This window comes from Antechinus flavipes, chromosome 6 (assembly GCF_016432865.1).
Source record: "Antechinus flavipes isolate AdamAnt ecotype Samford, QLD, Australia chromosome 6, AdamAnt_v2, whole genome shotgun sequence".
In the NCBI taxonomy this organism is placed as follows: domain Eukaryota; kingdom Metazoa; phylum Chordata; class Mammalia; order Dasyuromorphia; family Dasyuridae; genus Antechinus; species Antechinus flavipes.
In genome coordinates this window covers 25803094-25827123 of record NC_067403.1, presented here as the reverse complement: position 1 = coordinate 25827123, position 24030 = coordinate 25803094, and the positions used below count along the sequence as shown (strand labels likewise).

General features: G+C 33.3%; 1 protein-coding gene across 1 annotated transcript in view; it reads left to right on the top strand.

Moving 5' to 3' along the window:
* The window catches only part of ARAP2 (ArfGAP with RhoGAP domain, ankyrin repeat and PH domain 2), a 220798-nt gene that overhangs the window by 89328 nt on the left and 107440 nt on the right, over window positions 1–24030 (top strand). Inside the window, exons 12-17 of the mRNA XM_051967002.1 lie at window positions 10533–10648; window positions 13110–13309; window positions 15077–15162; window positions 16431–16613; window positions 19551–19725; window positions 20640–20774. Of these exons, the coding sequence (XP_051822962.1) occupies window positions 10533–10648; window positions 13110–13309; window positions 15077–15162; window positions 16431–16613; window positions 19551–19725; window positions 20640–20774 (895 nt within the window). The remainder of the gene's footprint in view (window positions 1–10532; window positions 10649–13109; window positions 13310–15076; window positions 15163–16430; window positions 16614–19550; window positions 19726–20639; window positions 20775–24030) is intronic.

Sequence of the window (24030 nt, the reverse complement as noted above, 5' to 3'; positions counted from 1 at the left end):
TGCCTCAGTTTCCTCATCTGTAAAATGGATGGGGAAGGAAAGGGCCAACCACTTCAGGATCTTTGCCAAGAAAATCCCAAGTGGGCTCATGAAGAGTTGAACATAACTGAAAAATAATTTTTACCAACAGCAAAATCTGCAACCCTGTTGCAGTATTGCCATTCACTGTTGTCCTGGAGATGTTGCTAAGGTGCCAGTGAGAAAAATTCACATCCTTTAGTTTTTTAAAGTTCACAAGCCTGTTCTCTGATTCAGGGGGAAAGGAAATAAGTTCTCCTTAAATGGACAGAGCTGGAGGTCTCCGCCACTAAGCGATGAGGTGCCTGAACAGTCACCTCTACCAATTTGTCTATGCCACTTGTGGTTATTCCAGTGACTTCCAGTGACATCTGAACTCTGTCAACAAGAGATAAGAATGAGATTAAAAATAATAGTAATTAAAACAATAAGGTAGAAAATGATTTTGGGGCAAGTTGCTATTCTGTTAGATAATGTTAACTAGACTATTGCTCAGTTGTTTCCAAATAAATGCTTTTTTTCCCATTTTAATGAAATATTTGGATGTATGCTTAACTTCTGGTGGGTCCCTAAAAGCTTTCTTGAGACAATTCTTGTAGGAAATAGAATAGTGGAGATGACATATATTTTATCTTATCATCATAATATTTTGATTTCTTATGTTAGTTTTTTATGTTTTCAAAGTGTGTGAGTCCACATAACTTGAAGATTGTATTTAACGTAGAAACACCTATAAAAAAGTATACTTAAGTTTTTATGAGTCACTGTTATGTTTAGGCAGTTATAAGCAATAATTTGGTCTGTAGTAATAGTCGAATTCTATTTACTAGTCTAGTATTCAATATTTTCAATATATTAAATATTGAAAAGTCTAATTCTTTTTATCAGTTTATTGATAGAATTCTCTATCTGACGAATGATATAATAGGAAGAATGGTGGCTTTAGTTTTGGTTGTTCTGTGTTCCATCTTTGACCCTTACTACCCATATGATATTGAAAAATGAAACTGAGTTATGAAATCAGGCCATTGAACTAGATGAACTAGGAATCTTGTCCTTTTATCTAAACATTTGAGATCTGTTTTTGTTGTGAAGATATTTGTCATCCATCAGTTCACAGAAGGTAATGAGGTTTTGATATAATTCTAGCCATTGAGACATGTCTTGCAAATTATTCAGTAGGCGTTAAGTTTTTGCATCTTCTAGTAATGTGTGACAGAGCCTGTGGTTTTTGTTTCCTTGTGTAATTTGCATTGATTGCTATCTTGATTCCTATGTCTTGGCTCTGTAATTTATAATGATGATTGCTTCGTTCTCTCTTCCCATAAACCCGTAATTCCATAAACAAATCCACATGACTAAGCAATCTTTTGGACACATCATTATTGACATATTGTTAGCCTAGTTCATGCAGACATTTGACCTCTTGAGAATTTTTTGAGTTTAGTTGTTCCGTAGGCTTCCAACTCTATGAACTGGGCTCCGATCGGGACTGACCCACTTTATTTTACTTAGTGTGAGACCCATCATATCAATCCCCAGGCATTTCTATCCATGCTACCCTGCCACCCTTTCTCACCCAAACATTAAAACGAGCTCTTTGAGGGCAAAGGACTATCTTGTTTGCTCGCCACTATCCTTGGAACATCCTAAATCCATAATATTTCCATTCATTCAATCTGCAGGTAAAATCATTTTCTGTTTGTCAAATCTAATGGTAATATTCCTATTGATAAGAAAGAAGGAAACAAACATGTCCTTCCATAGGCCAAGCCCTGGGGCAACGTACAACAAACAGAAAGTTGGGTCTGTTGGAAGCCAACTCGCTAACAGGAGCTGAAAATCAAGGTGGCGGGTGATGAAGGCATGAATCCATAGTTCTGAAGTCTGTCAGTCACAAGTAGATACAGGAGGGGAATGCAGGCTGGTTGTCCTGGATCCCTCCAGAAAATAGAGCTTAGGAGGAACTTGCCACTGAGAGAAAGGAGCTGGTCTCAGAGAAGGTGATTCCAGAGTGAGGAGAAATTTTGATTGGATTGGATTAGTTGTATGTTCCAAAATAAGGAAACCGTCTGAGGAAAGTTTTCAAACAAGAAAGCAAGACATAAATAATTTTGAAATCTGAAAGTCAGGAAGGCAATCTACATTGAACTTACTAGTTTTTTTTTTTTTTTTTTTTTATTTGGGGGGAGTGAAGTGGTATATGATTATTAAAAAAACAAAACTTTTTTTAGGTTTTTGACTTGTTTGTTATAACCTCTTGAGAATTTTAGTCTATATTTTTTATGGGCAAGTCTTGATTTCTTTGGATGATGGTTAAATGTCTCAGTGATATTGTATGATTATGATATTTTCCTAATATATTGTGTGTACATATTATATAATTCCGCAATCATGCGTTAAGATTAACATCAATTGATGTTAACATGGTATCACTATTTGACTGTGATTTCAGGGTGCCAGCAAGTCTCTTAACATATCCAGCTATAGCTTTTTTTCCTGAACATCTAGAATAACAGGTACAAAGGTGTTTTTAAAGAATCAACACCATCATCTCTTTGGGTTAATTTGATCTCTTGAATCAAACTCAAAGTCATTAGTCTTTGTCTTTGCCTTTCATTAAAAACATTTCATTTCTCAAGACAATACATTTGATAAGAGAGAGATTCCATCGAATAAAAAGACTAGTTGATGTTCTGCTTTCCCCTTCCCAGTGGAGTCATTTAGGTTAGTATCATTCATATCTATCAGATGATTACAAAGTTGAATCTTTGATACTTTGTTCTATTTGTGAGAGCCATTAACGGATTTATGTGTTTTACCATGAGCCATTAACTTGAACCATAAGGAGCTCAGACTGTCTCTGGAAAAGGCTTCATCCCAGTTAGGCTGCTGATGCCATGTGGTTGCTGATACTCTAGCTTTTAGGTTTTCTCTTACGGAAACTGAAATGAGACTTACATCAGAGAGGAAATTGGGTAAAGGGATTTCTTAGCACCTCAGATGACACTCAAGTGCTAGAGCTATTAATTAGACTGTTTCCGTTCTCCTTTGCCTTCTAATTTTGTACTTTGAAACACATTTAGTGATTTAACACATATGAAGGGTTAGGGATACCTTGTGGAAGCAGCAGATTGGAGGGGGTGCCCCGAGTTCTCATGGTCTGGCCAAGCTCTAAATCTGGTAATTCCTGGAGCCCAGAGTCACATCTGTTTATAACAAATGTTTGAGCAATGGGTTCTAACATCCCTGGCACCGAAATCTGGCATTTGGCATTTTCAAGAATACATTGAAAATTTCAATAAATGAGATGGATTTTTTATCTTTATGAAAATGAAGTATTCATTTTTATTTCTCATCATAAATGTTTTTGCATTAACTTGATAAATCTAAATGGATTTTCGCTAAATTTTATTGCTTGTAAGCTTGTATCATGATTTTGAAGACCCCTTGAATATAAAAACATTTGATATATAAGTGGAAGTTTAGAAAGCATAGTGTATTATAAGGTGTTACCAATGATATTTATTATATTGCTTTTTAACCTTACACAAAGAAATCTTTCCCTAGATGTTGTCATGAAGATTGTATGTAAAGAGCTTTGCCATCATGAATAAATTAGATACCTTAGTTAAAATTTAGGTATGAAAATAAATTCTATGTATAAACCCTATTTAGAACTCAGAATCTTTTAAAAATTGACAAAGACATTTCCAATAATGCTGTATGCACAGTAGCAATGTTTCAGAGAATATATTAGTACATGCTAAGAATGATTTAGTCTTTAAGCATTTTGTGCACAAAGCCTGAAATATAAAAACCTCTCTATAAAAGGTTTGCAATGCAATGTTATTTTTTGCCTATACATATATAATATAGGTCTGCCTATATCATCTTTTTCTTGAGGGAAAATAATACTGTGTTGATTTCATAGATGATCATTGTTTGTTGGGACATTAACATCTATATAGTCCAAACTCCTCATTTTTTAGATGAGAAAACAGAATTCCATATACTTGTAACATAAACTAGTTACAGTTTTAGGTCCAGAGTCCAATCTCCTGCTATTTGATATCTTTCTTTTGTCTTTTTTTGTTTATTAAAAATAAAAAATTCATGGTTAATTACATTAGTGATATACATAGCAGGTATTCACTGAGAGAACAAAAATTTATGAATTTTTTCAATGCAAATATCGTCTATTAGAAAAGGGTTCAATTCTCATTTGGACAAGATTTTTTGAAAATAACAAAATCCATCAGTTGATTTCAAATGGGCCTGTTGGTATAAAATGTCTTGAAATAAATTGAAGGCAGAGGGAGGAGGAGAGAGGTCAGACAATGCAACTGCCTCTCAGTCTCCTTGTATCATCTTCTCACAAGAAGAGATCCATTCTACAGATCTGAATTAGATCTCCAGCAGCCACTGGCAGGTGGCTTCCATATTACAACAATGATTCCAGAATTATTTTTAAAAATCTTAGTTTCTGTTAAAAATATTCTTCTAATTTTAGTCTCTTTTGGTGGGTGAAAATAAATTCTATTTTTTTTTATTTTAAAAATACATGAATAATTTTCAACAGCCACCCCTGCAAAATCTTGTATATTAATTTTTCTCCTTCCCTTCCCCTCAGCCTCTACCTTAGACAGCAAGTAATCCAATATATGCTAAATATGTGCAGTTCTTCCATACATATAAATTCTATTTGAAACTTTATAAATAATATCTTGTCATTTTAAAACTGAAATAAGAAAATATTAGATGGTCAAATTCAGTTATTTTCATATTTATTGAGGATAATTAAATAAGTTAAATGATGGCCAGTCTTGTCTTGAAATAGCTGCTTTTATAATTTAATATTTGTGTTATATATTATATATTTTTTCGATCTAATATGTATACATGAAAACAACTTTTCCAAGGCTGTGTGTATGAATTTCTACTAATATTTTTCATGTTGGCTCATGAAACTTTTAAGCTTCTCTGAATTAAACTTGCATAAAAAGATCAAATCTTAGAAAGTAGAAAAATGCAAATAATTTTGATAAAGCTTATAAAATGCTTCCTGAAATCCCTTTTTGCCCATTTATTTGCAAAGAAGCATTTATAAATATGTAGTCACAAATATTTCTTAATATTCAGCAAGATCTTGGATTCTTTGAACCTAAATGATGTGGAAACAAGTGTTGGCTTAATAGCTTTATTTGTTGTTCCCAGACAGTAGAACATTTTATTTGGGGGGATTTCATAGTTTTGCCAGTATGCATTTAATGTAAGGCATTTCTAATCTAAAGCATTTCCCAGGATTAATTTTTCAAATACTTTCCTAAATTAATTTTGGCTTTAGTTGTCTATATGAAATTATTCAGTCAGGTTTCTTGGTATAACTAATTTTGTTTCATAATTTGAATGTGACTAATGATTCCTTTGTACACATTATGAAAAATTAGCACAAATATTCTTGGTATAATAATAAAGAACTAGGAAATGGAACTAATTGATATGAAAATGAAAAGGTGTTGATTGAGAGATCCTATATGCAGTTTTTGTATATATATATATTTTTTTTTCTAGCATCCATATGGCTCACAGAACTTAAAAACTTGAAGAAACCTCCCAAAACTTTTACTCTAACGCACACTTGAATGGAAATCTCTTTTATAACAGCATCGATAAATAAGTCATCCAATCTCTGCTTGAACGCTTCTTGCTACAGAGGAAAGAAACCTCCTTTTACTCCCAGTACTCTTCTTTTGAAGTTATTAGGAAGCTTTCCCTCCTGTCTGTGTGAAATCTTTTTTGCATCATTATCTCCTCATCTTTCCTACTTTTCTTCTGAGACCATTGGAACACCCCTAATCTTTTTTGCCTATCACTGGCCTTCAACAACTTAGAGAGCTGGGAGTGTGCAAATTTTGGAAAAAAAAAAAAACTGTCAGTATTCTGATTTTTTTTTTTAAGTAGCTGTTTTTTGTTTATAGTTTCTAACAGGTTTATAAAAATGAGGCTTTTAAGTCAGCCTTTTGGAACTTTTTTGTCCGAAGTTTAAGAGATCCTTTTTTGGTCTTGAATCCTATCACCAGATTTATGACAGTGGAATACAATCTCATTTATCTGAAAAGAACTATTTTTTCCATAAAAGACTTTAATATGAATAATCATAGGGATCTTATTGTATTTGGCTTTTAACTAGGGTTTCAGATTCATTCTTTGGCCATGAGGAAATCTGTTGAACAGAAAAGACCAATATCAAGTATTGATGACATGATCATGATCACAATACATGATCACAGCAAGGGAAGGGTTTGAAAATTCCGATGAATGTCTTCCCTTAGTACTGATTAGTAGTTGTTCAGTTGGGTCTGTCTCATTGTGATCACATGAAACAAAGCACTTAAATTTTTCATTCTCTACCATTTCCCACCAAAGTCCATTTAAGCTCCTCTTCAATATTTCCATAACACTTCTCTCTTCATCTCATTCTTTGCCATCTCTTTTCCCTTTTGTCTCCGGTGTTTCTCAACATAAGGGTTTTTTTTTTTTCCCAGTGAATTCTGTCTGTTTATTATATGGCCAAAATATTTAAGCTTCAGCTTCCGTACTTGTCCTTCCAAAGTATAATCTGACTTCTCTAAATATTAAGTGATTTGCTCTCCTTGATTATTCCATAGTCCACTGAACAATTTGGCAATTTGGTCTCCAGTTCTTCTGCCTCTTTGAAAACAAGTCTACCCTTCTGGTAACTGTCAATTCACATATTGCTGAAGTCTTGCAGAATTTTAAGTGATGTCCATTGGTGGGCAAGATGTAATTTGAATCATCTTTAGCGTTATTCTTTTTTAGGATTGGGATGTAAACTTTTTTTTTCCCCCAATTCATTAGCCACTGTTGAGTTTTCCAAATTTCCAGGCATATTGAATACAGCATTTTAACAGCATTATCTTTTAGGATTTTAAATAGCTCAGCTAGAAATCTGTTACCTCCACCAGCTTCACTTTTAACACTTCTTCCTAAGGCCCACTTAACCATTCTGTAGAATGTCTGGCTGTAGATCTGGCTGTAAGCACACTGGCATGGATTATTGGTGATGTTAAAATCTCGTTCTTCTGCATATATTTACCACTTCTTAATTTTTTTGTACTTCTTTTAAGTTCCTATCATTTTTGTCTTTTATCATGCCCACTTTTGCATGAAATATTCCCCTGATATTCTTAGTTGTTTTAAAGAGATCTCTTGTCTTTTCCATTCTGATCTTTTATATTTTTTTTGGGGGGGAGAGGGAAGTTGCTTATTTATTTCTGATTCATTCATTAATTATCATTCATTCATTTATTGATTTATTTTTAATACACATTGCTTTGTAATCAAGTTGGGAGAGAAAAATCAGAACCAAAAGGAAAAACCATGGGGTTTCATTATTTAAAAAACAAAAACATAAACAAAAAACAATACAATAAAAATAAACTCCTTCCTTCTTCTCTCCTTGAGAGCCATGGAATTCTGAATTCAGTTGGGTTTATCTTTCCCTTTCTCTTTTATTTTTCCTTTTTTTCTCAGCTATTTATTTGTGAAACCCCATCAGAGAGCCATTTTACTTTCTTGCTCCTTTTTCCCCTTTGTGTATGTGTGTATGTGTTGTTGTTGCCTCCTGTGCAGTATTGCAAATCTCTGCCTATAGTTTTTTAGGCACTTTATCAGACCGAATACCTTAAATCCATTCATCCACTCTACTACATATTCATAAAGGATATTATTTAGAGCATGTCTCTATGATCCAATGACATTAATAGAGACTTCTTCAAGTATGAAGGATAAGTCTTTTGTTCAGAGATCATTGAGAACAAATTTATTTCTCTTACAGTGGTCTTCAAAGCTTTTTCACTATCTAATTATATGGGAACATACTGTTCACCAAGAATCACAGGAGTTATTTTCAAATTTGTAAAAGAGTTAATGAAATTTTTAACTTCTGCATGAAGATGCAGAATATGGCAGTTGTGATAGCTATCTTAACGTTTTTGAAGAGCTTTGGGGCTGTTACATGGTAGCGGGATTAGATAGGTTCAACTCAGAGAGCTGAAAGTTGTAAAAAGGACAATTAGTCCTTGATATAAGGGAGAAAATTTCTTTTAGAGCTATCGAGGCATGTAATAAACTGCTTCTGGCAGTATTGCAAGGTTGGAGGCCCATTTTACTTAAAGAAAAACTCTAGCTCACGAGTACATGTTGAGTATAACTTCCTGGGGTCTTCCTTGTTCCCTTTTGGAGATGGTCCCAAGGACTTGCTCTGAGTTGGGGGATTGTCAGGTCTCAGGAACATCCTGTGTCTGAGTTATTGAGGTTTTAAAGGGATGTTGGGAACTATCCTGGACAGAAAAAACTTCCTTCCAATAGATCATCAGGATAGCCCCATGACATATCTTTATGGCAATTTTAACCCTCAGTTGTGGTCTTTCTCAAAGAGTGAGTCATCTCCCTTCCCTGGAGCTCTTCACTCAGATTCTAGGTAGACCACTTGTTGATTGTGTCAGAGTATTTGTGTGTGTATATAGGCGGGGGCTTGGACTAAACTGATGTCCATCCATCTTTGAAATTCCATGATTTTATGATTCTTCCACATTTTAAAGCCTAAATTACTTACTATTGATTAAAATGGGACCTGGATTTGCATTGCTAGAGTAGGGATCCTAGATCTTTTGATGGTTCTGTAACCATTGAAATCTCGCCTAAAAACTTAAGGAAGAAAACATTTGAAAGTAAGCACACAAACCATGATTGAGTATCATTGTCATTTCCTTGAAAAAATTATTTTAAGAAGAAAAAGGGCGGGAGAATATTTAAAATTCTGTGTCATTATTTTTTGAATAAAAAACAATACACTTCTTTTAACTACTTATCTGGAAGCAAGCGATTCATATCTGGAATAGCAGATATATGAATGTGGTAGTGAAGGGTAAACATGGAAAAAAGCTGTTCATTTGTTGTGCACATCATCTGATGGTTTTTGAATCTTTCTGTTTTTCTCCAAGAGACAATGTCACATATTTTCACATTTGTTCTCTGAAAGTGAATGTGAAGTTGCCAGCCATTTAAATGCTCTAAGTAGTTATTTGTTCATATAAATCTTTGTATGATAATACCGGCTCCTCATTTCTTCTTAGAGCAGTCATCTTTTTAACTGATGGTTTTAGAATGAAAAATAAAAATATCTTTCTCACAGTAATTTTTATTTGAATGTTTTCTGAATCATTAGTTATTTTCTATATGGAATAATTAAAATGATTGTATATGTTAATAATAATTCATTAAATTTATATTTCAACAAGGAAAATAAAAAGTTTATAGTATGTATATAAGCAAATGGTCCATTTAGATATGGAAGTTAATACCGTTTTATATTTTACTTAGATGAAAAATCCAGACATTTAGTTACTGTAAATTAGAGTTAAACTTTTAAAAAGCTATTCAAAGATTTCTGTTAAATTAATCTTTTCTGCTATTATTAGAATATTTTTTTTCATTCTGTGCATTCTAGGTATTGTCTTTCTTTAGGATGGCAGGCCCTTTCAATTATTTAATTTATCTTTATTAACATTTTTTTTTTTTTTTTTTTTTTTTTTGTGTGAGATCAAATTAAAAGTGTGGTCCACAAATCAAAACTTGGTTCTTTGGATGATCTAAAGGATAGGATTAGAAAGTCAACCCTTTCCATCATTTATCAGCAACTGAAGAAAATCTTAACAAAAGTTGAAAACTAATTAGGGTTATATATAACACATGAGTGGTGATGTTGAATTTTAATTAGAAAGATCAGTATCTTAAAGTTTTTGCATTTAACTGTTCAGTCTTCTTTCCCCATAACTTTGTAGCATTTATGTTTTTGAGGTAATTGAAGCTTAAGAATGCATTAAGACTTTTTTGGGACACTAGTATTTTACAAAATCATAATAGCCAAAATAAGATGTTTTAATAGCAGCCAGCACTAGTAACGCAGATATTTTCTAGGGAAGATACTTCCACGAATGACCACAATTTTGGGGGAATTTAAAAATGGAAAGAGAAATATATAGCAAGAGAGCATGTTATTGTTTATATCTTAAAATGAATAATGCTTCTACCCAGAATGCATGAATAAATGCAGGATTTTTCCCCAAATGTTTTGGATCAAAGTTAATGCTTTTATAAGTTTTTGTAATCATGCCCACCTTTAAAAACAGAGAAAATATATTACCCTTAGAAACTACATTCTGGTCAGCTTATCTTCCACTTGAGAGTAAGCAAATCATAAATCATTAACATTCAACCAGTAAATCTGAGAATATCATGCGGTTTTGAGAATAACAAAAATAACTGTGGGGGAAGAAAAGAAAATCTTTCATACTAACTTTTTAAAAATTGATTTGTATTCAATCAGTATGACTTCTAAAACGTTGGTTTTTTTTAGTCTTTTATAAAATAATTATGTTTTTAAAAATATGCATTTTAAAATTTTTTGTTTTTATTTTCCACACTAGGATTTTAAGAGTGGACTTGGTATTACAGTAATTCCTATGAATTTAGCCAATGTGAAACACGTGGATCGGACTGTAAAACAATCTTTTGAAATAATCACTCCCTACAGAAGTTTTAGGTAAGATTTGAAGTTTTGGAATATTTTAGTGCTTCTGGTAAACTTAAGTCTCTAAATTTTAAGTTATTGGGCTTGTATTTAAAATTGACTAGTTGGACAATGAAATTATTTATAGTGACTTATCTTTTTTCCATAGAGGTTTGCAAATAAATGCCTTCCAAAATAGTTTTAGAAAATCAAATAGTCCAACGAAATCTATAACTCATCATTTTTGTCTAAGGGCAGCTTTCTGTTAGGGCAGCAGATGGTACATTGTAATAAGGAAAACTTGAGTTCAAATTTAGCCTCTCTTATTTATTAGCTATATGACCCTGTACAAGCCCACTCAACCCTGTTGTAGTTTCTTATTTGTCAAATGAGCTGGAGAAATGGCAAAATACTGCAGCATCTTTGCTAAGAAAACCCTAGATGGGATCACATAGAGAAGACCGAAACAACTGAATAACAATAATTTTGTTCTTCCTATCCTATTATACATATTAAGATTAGACTTAGAAAGAGTTCATTATTTTTTTCAGGCAAAACATGCATAAGTGATTCAATTCCATATGAAAAGTGCCCACAATTTATTCAAGACTTATTCCTTTACTTACAATGTAATGAAATTTTTTTTTGCCTCTCTAAATCCAAACCTTTCTACAAGATCTGTATATAAAGTGTATGTATGTGTATATATATATTTTTTTTTCCAGACAAAAATTTTTCTGTATAGTTTTCACATTCAAGACTTTTTTAGCATTTGTTATCCTCAATTTGTTTTATCTCCTTGGTAGCTCGATGACCACCAAGGGATGGTTATTTTGGGGGAAAAGGGTAACAGTGTTCTAAACTCTCAACTATCTATATCATTAAGGAGAGTTACCCAAAATATATACCAGATCCTAAAAATATTGCACTAAGCCCATTTTACCATTCATTTTCATTTTGCTTTAGTGTCTATTTCCAAAAAAAAAAAAAAGTTATTTCCCAAATAAGATTTTAACTATTTTGAAGCCAGAAAATGTATAGCTCCATATAATCCACATAAGGATACTCAGTTGATAATTTTTGAACTAAATTTAAAACATTTATTTATTGCAAGTCCACGTGTTAGTTCTAAGGCTTGAACAGATTTTAATTGTTACAGGCCCCTGATCATATAATAAATCATAAAAGGAATTTTTAATATAATTGATTGGAGATTTTTGTTACTCTGTTTAAAAGTTATTGTTTTATTTGCACCAAGAAATGTAAGTCATTGCCTCATGAATAGAGAATTTAGTCTTTGCAATTTAAAAGTAAGTAGCTGGAGACAGAATCACAGTTTAGTTTGGAAACACAGATTCCAGTCCTACCTGTTCCTGTGTAGGACCCGCAGTTATGAATATCTTGGTGATTGTAAGTTCTCCAACTTCTCAGAAAGAAAATACTAGCCTCACAAACCAGTGCTTTATTTCCAGGGATGGTATAGCATTTATTAGGCCTCTGTGAATTCTCAAAAATATAACATATATTTTGAGGAGAAAACTCAAATTTTATAAACCTTTAGAGAGGCATATCTAGTATAAGGTCGCATTTTTAATGGACTGAGCTATTGGGTTTGCTGAGCAGACAGAAGTAAAAAAAAAAATTAATATCTGTGAATTTTCTTCTGATTTGGATAATAGGTAGTATGTATACATTGCTTTAAAACTTACAAAAAGTATTTTTCATATTTTATTTTATCTTCACTATAAGCCTCTTATTATTACTTTTCTACTGATGAGAAAAAATGGGATTGGGAGAAGTAATGGGACTTGACCAGGCCACAGAGGCAGTAAATGTTTAAGGCAGTATTAGAAATCAGGTTTTTCTGGTTTCTACTTCACTGTACCTAGCTGCCATTGATGATTTTATAAGTCAACTCTAGGGAACAGTCATCCTGAGAAACTCTGGTATTTCTAAAAGTTTCTCAAACCCATTTGATCCTTAACTTCATTTTTAGTTTTTAAGTTTTAAATGGCCACTTCTGAAGTGCAACGTGATGATCATTATTAGCTTAGTTTAAAGCTAAACTGCGTGGCTAGCAGGTGCTTTGTGAATTGAGGATCGAGTTACAGACCTGAAACTTCTCCCAGCCTTTTTTGAGTATTCTTCCTCTACCACTTGGGAAGTTTTCAGTCTTTCATCCGAGCCTGTGATGTACTAAGGTAAGAGTAGCACTGTGGTGAGGGGAGATTTTTATGACTATTTGCTTTTATGATACATAAAGCCAAAAGAATAGAAAGGAAAATAGCCCTTAATTCATTTTGAGAAGTACAATTGGATATTTCCAAGTGAAAGTGGATTAGAAATGAATCCTCCATCACTCTTAAATTTGTATGGAGGGCAGATTTTTCAACTGTGGTTCCATCTTTGGATGCAATGACTATGCAAACCATACCCTCTGCTTAATTGGCCTTTACAATGGAGATCAATAAGACAGAAAAGTCAATTGTTTCAGCTTTACAGCCGAGTCGGAAAAAGAGAAGCAAGAGTGGATTGAAGCCGTGCAGCAATCGATCGCAGAAACTCTCTCGGATTATGAAGTAGCTGAGAAGATTTGGTTCAATGAGTCAAACAAGAACTGTGCTGATTGCAAAGCGCCCGATCCTGACTGGGCATCCATCAATCTCTGTGTTGTCATTTGTAAGAAGTGCGCAGGTAATTAATGGTGAGCTGTGCGGCCGGCCCAGGGGAGTGGGCTGCTGGGCGGCCAGCCCTTTGCTCTGCCCAGCGGCGGCTTCCCCAGCTGAGGGTGATGGTGATTGCAAGCCTTCCTGGGATGTGATTTAGTGAGCGGGGAAACGCTGTAAGCACGGGTGCACATTTCTCACCAGCTCATCCAGTGGTGGACTTTTTTAAAATGACAATTTCCAACGATCAGGCTTTATTTTCCTTATTTTAGGCACGGATCTTAAATTTATATGCAGTTTTTCATTGTCTTCCAAAAAGGATGCTGTTTTAGAAAACTATAAAGATGCGAGAGACTATATGTACATTCTAAGCTCATGTTTACTAATTTTATAGAATTGTAACAATTCTCAGAACAAAAAGGCAACTGTGGGGGTCTAATTTATAAGTATTAAAAATCTATAATTTATAAGTCCAGTTTGTACCCGCCTAGAAGTCCCCTTAACAACAGTTGTTAAATCCCTTCTTAGTGACTTTATCACCTTTGAAAGTGTGCATCCCACCTTTAGGCAATTATAATTATTAGAATTATTTTTTCTCACATTAAACGAAAATCTACCTCCCTGTAATTCCAGCACATTTTTCCCAGTTCTGTCCTTAGCTGCCAAGTAAAAGTCCACTCCCTCTTCTCCATTTCAGTCCCTAAGATACTTGAAAATAGAGTTCATGTAACCTGAGTACTTTATTCTCCAGGCTAGAAAACTTCCTATTTTCTTCTGAGCCTCATGTGGAGAACTTTAAATCTTGTCCTCATCCTCATTACCATCTGTGGCCAAGTTCCAGCTTGACGCTCTCCTTACTAAAATATGGAACAGAGGCCGGAAGGCTGGACTTGACATGTCAGATATGTCGGAAATCTTCAGTCGGTGTCCCTGAGCAACTCCACAAGGATGCTGTGTGAATGACACATGAGCAACGAGTTTCCCTTTGCCTGGAGAAACGGAGCAAATAGCTAGGAGTCGTCTCTGTTGCTTATCCTTTGGGGGATGAACGTAACAGGAGGCATGCAATATTGGCGGATATGACAGGGATCTGAACCTCCTCTTCTGCCTCCATTTGGAGCTCCTTAGTTACTGAATTTTTTTTTTTCAAACTTCTTTGGCCTGACGTTTTAAGTTTTAAACTGGCTTTAATTTGCCTTTCCAACCTCATTTAACATTATTCCCCTTTGTGTACTCAATCTTCTGGCCAATCTAAGTTACTGCCTATTCTGCAAACTTGGTATTTGTCTGTCTCCTGTTTCCATGAATTCATGTTGGTCGTCAACCGTCCCTGGAATATAGATTGCCTCGATCTCAGCATTTTAGAATTTTTCTCTCCTTTCCAATGTTACTTCCTTTGTGAAACCATCTCCAAAATGTTTTCTCTTTAAATATACTAAATAAAAAAATTTAAATATTAATAAATTAAATATAAATGTAAATTTTGTAAATTTCATGTCCTTCAAACTTTTGCCTATTCCATTCTTACTTGATTCATGATTATGTATGTGTACATCACAGAAATTAGAATGAAAATTCCTAAAAGACAAGAAAACAGAGACACTCTTTTACTCGAACAATATCTTATACATTGCAGGCTTAGTTGATGTTTATTGATTCCAATAGAATTTGTAAGATATTGGCAAGAAAGGTTTTGTTTTGTTTTGTTTTGTTTTCATTTAAAGGGCCACTTTAAACAAAAAATGCATAAGTTGAAAACTTGTATTGATATCTTTTTTTTTTTTTAATTATTTAGGACAACACAGATCTTTAGGACCAAAAGATTCAAAAGTTCGTAGTCTAAAAATGGATGCCAGCATTTGGAGCAATGAACTCATTGAGGTATGGTCCACAAATGTATTTCAGCCTAACCAACAAAGGCAAATGGATAATGGGATAAAAAATACCTATATAAAAAGGTTGAATAATGTGTCAAATGGTTCAGTAATTTTTTGGCAAAATACTAACTTTAAAAATTAGAACCTTTTAAGAAGTGAAATGTATGTAATATAATACAGTATATAACAGTATTATGTGATATGATTAATGTAACTCTTTAACAGTATGTTTAGATATAGACACACACCTTTAAAAATAACTTCTGTGTTATTAAATATAAATATAATAGTAAATATGATCATGGATGGTACTGAGAGGGCCTTACATCCCTAATTCTAAACCTGGGACTCCTCCATTCTCCTTATTTGGAGAGGTCCAGAGTGTTTCAATGGTTTTTTCCAAGCTGATACACCATATTCTACCACAAGAACAACCATTCCTCAAACCATGGATGGACAATTACATTGAACCAATGACTGAACTCTGCCACAAGTGGTTTTGTAAATATTTGGTATAAATAGAAACTTTGTTTTTTTATCTTATTTAGGGAATATGCCTAGCAATGAGATTTTTTTAGATCAAAGAATATGGACATCATAGTTACTTTTTGAGCACAATCCCCAATTGTAAAATAGTTGGACTAGTTCAGATTTTCAGTAGTTTTTTAGTGTGTCTGTTTTTTCAATGCCCCTCCAACATTTACTATTTCAGTTTTTGTAATAATTACTAATTTCAGGTGGAAGTTCAGTTTTATTTTAATTTGTATTTATTTTATTAAAGATTTGAAGAATTCTTTTCTGTGTTCTTTAATTGTTTGCAGTTTTTTTTTTAAGCTGTTTATTCATAGCATTTGAATACATTTATTTGGAGAATAGCTCTTAATTTTATATATGTGTGTTATTTTCCTGTATTTCTTAGATAGTAAATCTTCATCAGAGATATGCATTGTAAGGATTTTTTTTTTTTTAAACTAATGGACAGTTTTCCTTCTTATGTTAGACAGATTGGCTTCATCAATGCAAAAAAAAATATAAGAAAAAAGTGGATGTCCATGTGTTTATATTTATCTTAGATAACTTACTGGTTTGTAATTCTAGTCTATTTTCTTTCAATTGATACTTTTCTTCTCAGCCCACACATACACACACAAAAATCAAATAATCCCCTCAAAGCAACAGAACCAACCAGTTTTTAACCCTTTTGACAAAATTAAAATCTGTAAATTTATTTTATTAATCATATTTCTGTCTGTCTAATATTTTTTCTTCCAGCTTTTTATTGTTATTGGAAACAAAAGGGCAAATGACTTTTGGGCAGGAAATCTTCAAAAAGATAAAGAATTACAGATAGATGCTCCAGTAGAAGAAAGAAAACTTTTTATTACTCAGAAGTATAAAGAAGGACGATTCAGAAAAACCCTTTTGGCCTTCCTTACCAAAGAAGAATTAAATAAGGTATGATCAAGCTAATTAGGTAGATGTGGTTTTCAAATTTTCATTTACAGATGTGTCGGTGATAAGGAAAGGAAATAATTTATAGTTTTATCTGGGGAATAAAACGAGCAGTTTAATTTCTTTTATGTAGCTTCTCTGATGAGATGACCCATATGGTGGTGCTTCTTTTACTCAGCCTTATGTGGAAGGAGCTATTCTTCATAATTGGACATAATTGTCTAACTCTTGATGACTCCATTTGGGATTTACTCAGGAGAGACTAGAGGAAATTGAGGCGAACAGAGTTAAGTGACTTTCCTGGCTGGTAAGTGTCTGAGACTAGATTGGAACCCATGAAGATGAGTCCTCCTGACTCTAAGATGGCATCCTACTGTACCCTCAACTGACCAACATGTTGAGGTAGAATTTCCCATTGTATTGATTATATTTTATCTCATTTTCATTTATTCTCCCTTCCATCCATCCGTTTTATCACATTTTCATCAATGCTCTTGTCCATCTAAAAATATTGGACATAAAAAAAATACATAGATAACCTATATCTTTATATGCACTATATATTTCTATCTAAAATGCTGAACATATACATCCATAAATATTTACATTATATACACACATAATATATATCTTTATATGTATATTATATAATGCTATCTAAAACTATCAGACAAATACATACATATCCATCTAAACACACACATACATCTTTGTGTATATATATATATATATATATACACATATATATATACAAAACATGTATCTATCTAAAAATCAGACATATACATACATATGCACATATACACACTCATAATAAATATATATTATATATATGTGCATATATATCCATCTAAAATATCATAACATACATACTTATATATCCACATACTATATCTAAAAATATTGGCTATATACTTATACACAAAAATGTGTATATCTGTGTACAATATCAATATCTCACTCTTATATACATACATATATGTATACATACATATATACATATGTAAAAATATAGTTTGTTGGGGTTTTTTGGGAGATAAATAAGGATCACCTTTCTCTCTTTCCTTTTCTCCCCATGGAAAGATCCAATCTAAGACACTTGAAAAATATTTGGAAGAAAGCTCCAATTAACTCTCTCCAGGACTGCTCAGGTTTTCCTTAGCACCACAAGCAGATTTTTGATGTTGCTGCTATTTTTTCCTCTCCTCATGTGTCAAAGGAGGTTTGCTCTCCATGAAGATTGTATTTTGGGTGTTTAAAAATTTATTTTGATCATGCTGGGTACAGTGTCTCAGAATCTCAGGGAATCGAATATTTGTTTTTTAAGATGTTCTGCATATCTCAGACTTTTCAGAGATCACACATTTTCAGGCAGACATATACTTGTATCAGTCTAAAGTTAATTAATCCACCCACTACTACTTTTAGCTACTTATGAGTTATTTGGAAAAAGTAGCATTTTTATACTTTTAAATTCTATCAATTTAATTTTTAACCATTAAATTCTTACTGTTGGTTAAGGAATTTTGAGTATAAATAATAAATACCTGAATCATATTGTATCTATCTATAATATATATCAAGTCTGCCAAGACAAGGAATACTAGATATATGAAAAATAAATTTATTTATATGAATAAATATAGGACATATGAAAAATAAATTATTGCATTTTTTCAACTGCCTTAGACCTTGTTAAAGAAAAAAAAGTTCCTTAAAAACCTGTACATTGAAGCTGAATGGCAGACCTTAATCTTACAGTAGTTCTGAGCATTAAAAGCCAATGATGAAAATGGCTAAAGAATTAGCAAATACATAAACAATGACTATTCTTGTTTTTGTTTTTTTCTGTGAAAAGTAAAATTCATCATATGCCACGGATTTATCTGAAAAGCTAAACTCATTTGTTAATTTTCTTCCTCATCAGCTAATCCCTGCAGTGTTCTCATTCATTAATTTGCCATTCCTTTAGTTTATTTGCCATTGGAAATATGGGATTGATGTATCATGTTTTAAGCTAACGTGAAAAATTATACTATGGGAATAGCATATTTTTTGACACATGGCAATTAATTTCCAATTACAGTTCATTTTTTTTATAGGATCCTTAGTTTTATGTTATTTGTTTAGTAGTCTCTGCACTATTTTAACATCTTTACTTCTGTACTGTCATAATTTGTCCTCATGTCTTTACCTCTGTTCTCTTTCCTTTGGTGACACTTTTCATTTCTGTTTCTTTTGTCTTTATTTTCAGTCTTTATTGTTTTCTACCCTTACAGACAGTTTTAAAAAGGAGAAATGTGAAATTTCCTCTCCACATTATGTCTTTGGCTCTTTTAAATCCAAACTTCTAGTAATGATTTAATTCATACAGGAGAAGAATGTGAAACAGGATGCTATCTTTGTTTAAGCTGGTGTGTTGCGGTACTTTGAGATGGAACGCTGTTCATTTTCACCATAACAGTGGGAAACAGAATATAATAGAACCATAGGGAAAGAAAATAGGTCAATTAATTTAGGTCTTTCTGGATTATCTTTACATAAAATTGCATCCTTATTCTACTTATAATGTTTTCAACCCTCAGAATTTCAATCATTTGAGGGTTTTGAAAAAAAACTTTTCAATAAGTATAAGGTATTTGAGAGATTATCTGTTACTTAAACCTGATCATCTTTGCCGTAGGGGATTGTACATTGAAAGCTAACAATAACTCTTTTTTGCATAGTATAATTTAGTTGGGAAAAGAATGCTTTTTGTCATTGTGGCTTTTAGACATCATTCATATTTTAATATCATAATTTATTGAGAACTAACCATTATCGACAACAAGCAGTTGTTGCTTTTGAGAATAAAAAAATAAATGGATCATTGGTTTTGTATGATGAGCTTAATGTGTTCTAAAATTTTATATATACACTTAAATTTTTATTATTGATCAGGCCTTATGTGCTGCGGTAGTTAAACCAGATGTTCTTGAAACAATGGCATTGCTATTTAGTGGAGCTGATGTAATGTGTGCAACTGGAGATCCTGTTTACAGCACCCCTTACTTACTAGCTAAGAAGGCTGGACAAAGTCTGCAAATGGAATTTCTCTATCACAATAAATTCTCAGGTAAATTTTCATTCATCATGTTATTTTCTCATCTGTCTTATTTTTCTCAGATCTTTAATTCTGTGCATTTGTCATTTTAATATGATATTAAGATAGAATTAAATATTAATCTTCCAATAGATTGTAAGCTTGTTAAGGGCAGGAATGATCTTTCTGCCTCTTTTTGTATGCTCACAGCTCAGCACAGTGCCTGGCGCAAAGTGCTTAATCAATTTTATTATTGATTTGTATGATTTAGGGAGAAAAATAAAGAATGGCCAAGGTAGTGACCTATTACTTGTAAGTAAAGTTACTCATTTTCACCAAAATTTAATTTTGAGACTAAAAATTTTCCAAAGTAATTCTTTCATTTTAGGAAAATGTTCAAGAAGCAAATTACCTTGAATTACAGATATATAAAATATTTGTGTGTGTGTGTATGTGCATATATATAGTATGTCTGTATGTAGACATGTAAATATAACTATATTATATGTCTATGTATACATAATTATATACAGTATATATACATATATATATATATATGTGTATATTTAAAAATGTGTATGGATATATATATATATCCACACACATACCCATAGAGTGTGGCATAACAGTAATATAGTATAACTTTAGTAAATATAATTTAGTAATATAAATATAACTGATTAAGTAGAGATATGCCATATGTGTGTATATATATGTATCTGTAGATCTATAAATATACTGTGAATTATAGATATCCAATACATATGATTGAATAATAAAAATTAGATTTCAATTAGAATATGACTGGAATACTTGCAAACAGCGTGTAGTATAATACGCATATATCTCTATAATAAATATGATGTGGTTTTTATGAAATTTTTGCATTTCCTTTGTACCTTTTGGCTATAAAAAAAAGCACATTATTTTCTTCTTTTTCTTTATAGATTTCCCCACACATGACATTCATTGTGAAAGTGGATTACCTCAAGAATCTTCACATTCTACTTTTCTCTGTGACTTTCTATATCAGTTTCCAACTGTAGCTGCTAAGCTGTCTACAGAGAAAAAAATGATCGAAGGTATCTTTTCTCTTCTTGTAATAATATCCTATATACCTGATTACTTCACTAAATGACTATAGATTTAGTTAGTTGGGCTTGGTAGGCCTGGAATTGGAAAAGCTTTGAGTTCAAATGTAGCCTCAGACATAGAATCCTTGTGTGATATTAAATCACTTAACTTCTCTGCCCCTCTAGTACCCTTAACTAGGAAGTGGGGGGAGTAGCCCCTTGCTCCCAGAGTTGTTGTGGGGATAAAGTGAGATGACATTTATTTATTTATTTCTGAGGAATTTGTTTTATTTTATTTTTTAAATTATATATATATTATATGTATATACAGCTTTTTATTTACAAGATATATGCATGGGTAATTTTTCAGCTTTGACAATTGCAAAACCTCTTGTTCCAATTTTTCCCCTCCTTCCCCTTACCCCGAGTGAGACGACACTTATAAAGGGAAGCCTGTGTCTGATCAAGATGACATTAAATTTAAAGTCTTGGTGTATATTAAAATCCTTTGCTTTTTAAACCTCATTATAATCTAACCCCTTCTTAATTTCTTAACTTAAATGAGTCTTAACTCTTCTCTTCAGGCTCTATCTTCCAAGTGTCCAAGACTTTCTTGCCCTCACCCATGTATTGTCTCCTGACTCAGCCCTCTTCACTGTCTTTCCCTCGTATCCCAAAATATTCTATGACCTCCTCATCCTATTGCAAATCTCACCTTTTGCAAGTGCCTTTTCTTCTCTCTAACCCATCTGCCCCCACACTACCCTATCTGCCCCATACTTATCCATTTGTCCCCACACTACTGCCTCTGTCCCCCCACATTCACTTCCAACATTTTTCTTCTAATGTTCTCTACTTACATTGCTTATTTGTCCATTTATTTTCCCCTTCTCTCCCATTAAAATATGAGCCCCTTGCCTTTGACTTTTTATGGAGCCTCAGCACTTAGTACGTGGCCTGCCACATAATTGGCACTTAATCAACGCTTGCCAACTGATGGACTGACTTTGACTTCCTTTGCTCTTTGAGGGGTACCAATGATCTTTTCATTCTACTGCTTCCATTCACACCCTAGAAACTTGATAAGTGTTTGTTGTTTTATTGAAATAAAGAAATTATTAACTTATAAAGGAGGTAATCCAAGGGGAAGAGAATAAGCATTTCTATAGTCTCTATTGTGGACCAATTCAATAAACATTTATTAAGTGCTTGTGATGTTCTAGTCACTGTGTTAAGTGATAGAGGTACAATCAATAAAAAGGAGAACAGTACAGGAGTTTACAATCCAAAGTACTAGGCACGATGCAAACAAAACAAAACAAAACAAAACTTTAAAAATATTATCTGATTTGATCTTTATAATAACCTTGGGGTTAGGTGGGTATTTCAATCCCATTTAATAGTTTTAGGAACTGAGGCAACAGATTAAATGATTTGCTCAGGATTACACAGCTTATAATTATAGAGGCCAGGTTTGAATTTAGTTCTTCTATACATATATATCTATAGATATAGAAATATACTATGAATTAGAGATATCCAACATATATGATTGAATAATAAAAATTAGATATAGTCTACAGTCACCTGTCTTCTCCAGGAAATGTGTAAGGTAAAGAGAAAATCACGAGAGCAAAATGTGATTAAAGTCAAAAGAAAAAAAAATTATAGGCAAAAATCCAATTTATCAAATTTGCCAATTGAGGAAAATTGATTGATAAGCTTATTAGAATTTCAAAATGAACAGTGGAAACTGACTAAAACTTTGTAGTTTCTTCTGTCACTTAGTAACTGGGAGATAGTGTTTGAGGAAGTGCAGGTGTAGACAGGAGGCGAGGAGTCTTAGTAAGAGCCTGTCATCCAGATACAAGGTAATTGAGGATTGGAGTGGCTAGGGAGCAATGAAAAAAAAAAAATTCTGAAAAAATAAATTGGACTTTGAGAATCACAAGTTCATGAAACAAAGATGAAATATTCAAAGATTTTTTTTTTTTAGTTAGTATTTATTTTTTTTACCTAATATGTACTCGATATTGTGCTCCATCCTTTGGAAGATATACTGTTTGGAAGAATGTGCTGTTGTCTTGGGACTTTACGATCGAGTTATGGTTTTTGGGGAAAAATACTTCTCTGGAACTATTCAAAATATATTTTAAAATATTTGCAGAGAGAAGTAGGGAAGAAATGTCCATTAAGAACCCAGTGTGGGTTAGAGTCATTATGCTTCCCTGAAAGCATGGGTTGGTAGGGAAAGAAATTTGCAATTACCTTCTCCGTAGTGGTGAAGTTCACCACAGCAGAGAGCCGGAGAGCTCCACTGACAGAGACAGCTGGCATTTTTGGCTCCTGTCTTCCCTTTTATTGGGGAAAACTGTCTGGGGACCCAAGGCGAGAGTGGCGTGAGGGGCGCGGTTCTGTCCGTCTCTGGCTTGTCCTTTGTCAGCACTGTGCACAGGAACCAGCTTGTGCCGCCCCGAGAGAAGCCAGGCTCCCTTTAGCTTAGTGAGAGCACCGATGTGGGTCTGGACCCAGCTGGCTTGGGTGGAGCAGGCAAGCTTGCCCGGCTCCCGGACCACCAGAAACGCTCTGGAGAGGAACTGCAGCAGCTCGGAGAGTCTCCTAGGCTGCTTGTTGCTTTTTGGAGCTGAGCTCCTCTGCAGTTGGGGTTAGCTTTTTCTTATTTTTCTTCCTATCTTTTAAGAACTGATTATACAAGTGGTAATACGGGTATTGATTTTTTTGAAACAAAGGCTAACTCGTTCTTCCACGTTACCCAAAAGGGAGCATGGCTTTCTCCCCAGACCTGTTCTTTCCTCTTTAGTGGAAACTAAATGGTTTTTTTTTTGGTTAACTTTTAGTGGCTTCTCCATTCACTCAACAACCATCATTATCTATTTTTCTACCTTTTTGCTCCTGAGTCTTTGGGTCTCTTACCTCTGGAACAGCTTTTCCTGTTTTCTCCTCCTTTGGGTAAAGAGTATCGGGTCATAATCAAAGGGTTGTATTTGAATTTTGGCTTTTCTTCCTTTATGAGTTACGTGAGCTGGGACAATTACTTCTGTCTCTGTGACCTTGATTGTGAAATTCCCTGCTATGCAATATATAAATCATGTCACCCTTTATCTCTTTCCCCTTCTATTCCTTCCCTATGGTAATATTTTTCTGGTTTCAGAAGAGATATAAACAGAAGCAATTAAGTTAAAAACTGCAAATCGCTCGACTTTGTCACCAGTTAGCTGCCTTTCTGCCATTAAAGTCACTAATG